Genomic DNA, 6,402 nt, shown 5'->3' with positions numbered 1-6,402 from the left:
AGGTCAATTCCGAGTGCTAGGTTGTTTTCGTATACTATAGATAGATAAAAGAGTAAAACGTAAACGACAGACCCTCTGGAGAACGTAGTGCGTTCATCCTTGACTCCTGAAGGCAACATCTATTGTTAATTGCCTTTTACGACGCATCAATGACAACACATTTTTCATGAGTCACACTGCGTAGAGAAGATTTATAGCTTCCATCATATTTTCAATAACCCGAGACAAAATTAATGTATCTATCTCGCACTTTCTCTTTCAAACATTTTGTTTAATCAACATTCCTTTTCAGTCATGTCGATTCAAATACACCCGAAACTCGTATTCTGACATAAAAAAAATATTTAATGTTCCTTTTATACCAGTTCAAGTACTGCTAAATAGAAGTGGTGCACCGGTGTTGTTGTAATATATATGCATTGTGGATACAGGGATATTGGCATATACGTAACATTACCAATGTGATGTTGGAAATGAAAATAGTTTATCTGAACTTTAATTCAGACCCATTTGTTAAGAACCTAAGAAACTAAAGATGCAATTTAGGTTGACCAGTATATATTAATGGTGGTTGTAAATGTTTTGCATATCTTTTCTTTTAAAAGATATCAACAATTACGAATGTTTTAAACCACCAATTCAAGACCTGGGTGTTCTCATGATTCCTCTATCTCCTTTAACCATAAATGCAAACTACACCAGCGTAGGGCAGTCTTGAAACTGCCGGAAATCATCGGTGTGTGAAGGCTTGTGGTAGTGCGCCATTTGGTTAAAGGGAGCGAGTACTTGTATCGGTATTCAGACACTGTGAGTCAGTGCAGTCAACAGGAATCCACCTGGGATTTCTTTCTTAGGTTATACGCAATTACGTTACTTTGACTGTGTCATTATCAGCAGGACGAGGAGGGCGGAGAGCAGCCACGGTGCGTATGCTGCGGTTTTGTATTAACAATTGGAGCCACGAGACTTTCTCCGATAAGGCCTCGTGAAGCCAGCGTACTGAGTATGGAGTTATTTCAGCGAGAGAATCAAGAGAGGGAGAAATTAATTCTGCGTATGCGCGTGTGCTCGGAAGCTTGTGACCAATCTCATGTATGATTTTCGTTCCAGTGTGAAGACTGTTGAAGATGCTGCTGATCCAGATCCTCATCGGAACTATCTTCTTAGAAGGTAAGGTCACAGAAAAGGGATAACAAGTGTTGGAATTGGATACATTTTAGGGAGATTTGAAAACCTAGATGGAAACCTAAATAAGATTGAGACCGGGGCGTAAAATGGGAAAGGGGGATAAATGTTGCATCTTCAATATGTCTACTGATACAGATAGATCTAATTGTATCCCACGTGCATTCATGTTCTCCACGGAAATTAATAACATATTGTGATGCACCATAAACTATCTCAGGAAATCTGATGTTGGGAAGTAAGTCTCCTTACAAATCATTCTCCGCAAGTAAAAGTACAGCAGGTTGTATTCTAGGCCAATAATTCGCATTTACAAACAGACGGTTTACATTGATTTTTCATGTACAGTGTTCAGCCTATCAGTAGTTGGCCAATATGCCATTTCCGTACAAAACGTACCGGGAAATCGTCTGCACATACAACGCGTACATGTAGCTTCTATGCCGCACATTTCTAGACTAGTTTTACGAAATCATCTATGACAGAGGTTTGCTATTGACATTCTTTTTTCGTACTGTAATCATAGTTTGTTGTGGTAGATGTCAACGAGATCCAATCATGGTCAATCTATTCCTCTTTGATATTAAACTGTGAAAGCTAACAGCTAGAACTGTAGTCCCAACAGTGCCACTGTTGTTTTACTTGAGCTGCTAGTATAGTCCCATGATATAATACATTCACACGTCATGGGAAAATGGCATGTGCGTTCTAATCTCTGCACAAGGTGAACCTCACTTGAGATAGCCAAATAGGTTTGTTAATGGATTTTCCTTGAAGGTGAGATATCAAAAGTTTGATATTCATCGTCAATTCCTCGTTGGATTGCTGTACTTTTTGGTCTTTAAGATTGTTCAGTTATCGAAACAAATCTAAGTGTGCTTGCCAAAAAAGTTAATCTGAAAACTTAAATCTTAAATTATGTCATTTGGGGATTGTGCGTAATTACTGTGGTAGCTACAATATCGATGCAATGATTATAGTTATGGAAAATCCGGATGGCGATAACAGCAATATTAGATAGCAATCATTGGAAATCCAATTGATCATTGCAATATTATTCCGTTTGTGTAAAGCTATTGAGAGAATCGTAATTACATTAGTTCAACTACGTATACCTTGATTAGCCCAACTCACTTCCTGATGCTTGTATTACGTCGTATTGCCCAGAGTAAAAAGTCATTTTCTACTGGAAAATTTATCTCTCATAAGCATTGCACTTGAGACGATTGGCTGCCGAAGCCTATTCATATGATTGAAGTACCCGCCATGGCAGCTGCCACCTGGGGATGCATCAACGACTTCAGTATGCAGCTCACATCCTTGACAAAGAAGTTAGTCGAGTACTACACCGTTTGGAAATGTTCCATCAGCGCCTATTGCCTTGTAATCCAAGGATCAACTACCTCACCTGAGCGTGGCATCTATGTGATGGAAAAGCGTCAGTGTCACCATGTAATACAATTTCCATTTAGATAGAATAGGACGACTTTGTTTCCCAAACTGACATGTCTCACGGCCTTACGTGGACTCTGCTGGCTGTCACCCGAACCAGTTCAAAAGATCCCAGCAGCCTTCAAGAACTGCGATCGATAAATCTCGCTAATTGTGTTTCTACTATCATCTGTCGGGAGAGTTTCTCCATCAACTGTTGTATGTGCTGAACGGTGTAACTACTAACATAATTCCACCATGGTACACAATTCTACCACTCTGAAAAGATACGGCCAAAAACTACAGATCTTCAACCCAACACCCCCCCCCCCAGTACAATGCACGCCTGTATTTCTAAACTTTTTGCATAACTGAGAGTGCTGCACTACAGATTTCGCAAACCCCACTGCTTTTCATAGTGTCGGATTAATGTAACCCGGCGGACTAATGTTAATGGGGGTTGAATTGTGTACAACCAAGTTTAGATTGACACTCGTAACTGTATTGAAGAAGGAATCTTAAAATTCCCATTTAACGTTAAAGAACTGAATTCACCTGAATGTTCGACCGTGTCTACTCCTTCTGACACCTCTGACTATTAGATGTTTTGGCTGATTATGATTTAATGATCTAAAGTTAGTACATATATGTTTAATCAAATGCTATTGCTACTATCGACTTATAATTGGATGTTGCTTTTGAACATGTACACAGTGAACACTTTCTATGTGATGCATTGGTCCCGAAGGAAAACCTTAACCGTAACCTTAAGGAAAACACTAATCGAAGCCCAAAGCAGTCCCAGTGATACACTACATAATTTTGACAATTGTGACTATTAATTCTATTGGCTAATTATTAGATAAAGATCATAAGTTAGTACATATCTTTTTTTTTATTGATATAGCTAAATACTGACTCATACAGCCCAAAGCAGTTCCAGTGATACACCACACGTACAGTAACCACAGATCTTCCTATAACCACATAATGAACCTGATATAAGGACCTGATGACATCAAGCTAGCAGTAAGACAGATTGTCAAATTCTTTCTCAGACTGATGTGCCGGAGATGTCTTCTGCTTCTCAATTTGCAATTTGTTGGGACGAATCGATCTCGCATGACGCAGACGGTTACTCGACATAATGGTACAAGTACTGTTAGATATCTTAAAATGTACCGGTCAACCGTTCCGTGATTTACGACGACATTGAAGCCTTTCTTGTTCTAGAACAATTCGTGTGTTGAAGAAGGAATCAACCTGTCAAGTCAATGGGGTCCTTTTTAGATTCAGATGCAACGCAGTGAGGAAATATGTGAGCATCAAGTAATGACTATAGTTGTGGCAGTCCTGATGACGACGGTCTCCATTGTAGAACACAGATCGATACTTGTATACGTCAATCAACCGTAGGAAGCAAATCGATTGGTACTCCTTCTAAAGAAAGTTTGCCGTGTCTTATTAATCACAGCTTGGTTCCCGGAAACCCTTTCTTCTTTAATTATTGAGCAGACTCGAACAACCTAATTAATCCCCGTTGGGTGTCTTTGATCTTTGTTGCCGAGATGTATCGCTTATTTTATTTTACAAAACGTAAGGTGAAAGTATTCTTTTAAAAGAAACATGATCGAAACAGCAAAATTTGTTGTCAGAATCTACTCAGCACTCTGGAGAATCTTTAGATCTACAGCAGAATGAAAACGAGATTTGAAGATATATCACATGTCCAAATTGGTAATAATATCCATCCCAAGAGTCAAATGCTGAAATATAATATTTCTTACTCATAAATCGAGACAGGGTATGTCTATATCCTGGTAATAAAGTTTCCTTATACATGATAGATAAGTTCTAACGGGTCGTCAACATGACGTTGAGCGGTCGGGAGTTGTGTAGCTTTCCATAAATAGATTAACGAGAAACAAAGATGACTACTAGAATGCTATTTCTAAACGTCATAAGATTCTATGACGTCTTATCAAAACTTAAGTTCAAATTGCTTTTTTGGTCCCAAATCCTTCTCACAGCAAGGAACGTAATTGCAGTCATTTAGATGCTAAGTCCCTAGTTCCGGACTTTTGGGCGTGTTTTACTACCGGGAAGCTCCGCAGATGACATTCACGGATGGCTGCACTGGTAACGCCGGGCCGTCTGTCTTCGGTCAGATAACACCTAATTTTCCCGTTTTACTACTTACAGCACAGGACTTGTATAAGAGTCGTAAACGATGGCGTCAACGTCGCAACGCTATCACAGAATCACGGTGGATTAAGCCACAACTGAGGTGTTTCATTTCGTTAATCTGCAATTTCCATGATAACTGAGGTAATTTCTGTAATATAGATTCAGAATAATGGCGTTTACAGCCATGTTATACTGCGCTAACGGTGCTATTAACCTTTATGCCAAGTCTTTATGAAATGTACCATCGTAAACTCGCCGCTTTACCACCTCTTGCTTTAAACGTGTGAATATGATGAACACAGTATGTAGAACACAGTAAGGAAGATACGATTCTACTCTTATAACAAAACATGCTTTCTGTTACACTTATCACGGTGTTGAAATTGGATAAAAACTTTTCCAATAGATACTTTAAAGGGCAATTATCATGATTATTTCACAGATATACTATTGACTTTTCAAATGGAATGTATTGGTGTGATTATTATAAGCCGATGTACAATATTTATTGATAGCTTGTACATTTGTATAGCGTTGCACCAGGGGGCTTCGAATTTCAGGTACATTGTCGTCTCGAATGTTGGGTCGTCCTAAAACATTAATATTATAATGGCTGATGACATGTACGGGGAAGATTTGCCGTCTACCTCACGTGAGAAATGGTATATCAGTTTTAAAACCTGAGCATCTTCCTGTCACACCGGATTCATAACTAGAAATGCAAAGCATTTATTCCCTCCCCATAGTTTTAATTTTACGAGCTATTAGGCACATTGATGTGCCGCTCCACAGGGTGATTTTCTTCCACCCCTCTGTTACCAACCCAGAGAGGCGTTCTGATTGGCTTACGAACGTGGGCACTCAGCGGTAACCGTGGCCTTTATGTTACTACTTGTCAACGCCTAATAAGTAATCGACGTTTGGTTTGCTAAGTAATTGTGTAACCTCAATTAGTTGTACTTTCATTAAAAGTTAATCAACGTAGAGCTATGTGAATATCCGTAATTTTAAATGTATTTAATAATACAAAATATATATATATATATATATATATATATATATATATATATATATATATATATATATATATATATATATATATATATACATTACTTATGAATATCCTAAGTAAACTAAACAAACTAGGTGTCTTTCCAGGTAGTCCATTTTGTAACGATTTGCCTGACATGTAGAAATCTTCTAAAAATATAATAATTCAATGATATAATGACACATGTATTAGTATTGAAGATAAAACTTTCCTGCAAGCTACATAGCTATAAGTTACTAAACAAAGATTGTTCCAGGTGGGCACAACAAAAAATTGTATCTTAATCATGAGAAATCTCCTGATATTAGTCTCAAAATTGCAAAGTTAGTTACTCAAGCAACTTGCAAACAGTCAGAGGTTCACTACCTTTTTGTCAGTGACAGAACCAAAACCTAGCGTTAAGCAAGTTTTAACCAAGTTTTAACCAAAAAGTATGAAGACACAATATATGCCACCGGAAAGTGAAACGTCTAACCGTTTTCAAAATCCATTCAGTTCCTTGAGTATAGGTTACCTTGAGTATCTGATTACCTGGATGAGAAGATGTT

The 6,402-nt window shown here is 38.1% G+C and overlaps 1 protein-coding gene across 2 annotated transcripts in view; it reads left to right on the top strand.

Annotated features, from left to right (window-relative positions):
* The first annotated feature begins 1,031 nt into the window (after window positions 1–1,031).
* Window positions 1,032–6,402, top strand: part of LOC136444127 (protein amalgam-like) — a 52,857-nt gene continuing 47,486 nt past the window's right edge. For both annotated transcript variants that reach the window (XM_066441632.1, XM_066441631.1), the window contains exon 1: window positions 1,032–1,170. In XM_066441632.1, coding sequence (XP_066297729.1) covers window positions 1,128–1,170 — 43 coding nt within the window. In that variant the 5' untranslated portion in view covers window positions 1,032–1,127. The remainder of the gene's footprint in view (window positions 1,171–6,402) is intronic.

The sequence above is a fragment of the Branchiostoma lanceolatum genome, chromosome 10 (genome assembly GCF_035083965.1).
Source record: "Branchiostoma lanceolatum isolate klBraLanc5 chromosome 10, klBraLanc5.hap2, whole genome shotgun sequence".
Taxonomy (NCBI): domain Eukaryota; kingdom Metazoa; phylum Chordata; class Leptocardii; order Amphioxiformes; family Branchiostomatidae; genus Branchiostoma; species Branchiostoma lanceolatum.
The sequence above is the reverse complement of the archived record's forward strand: the minus strand, read 5'-3'. Positions and strand labels throughout refer to the sequence as shown.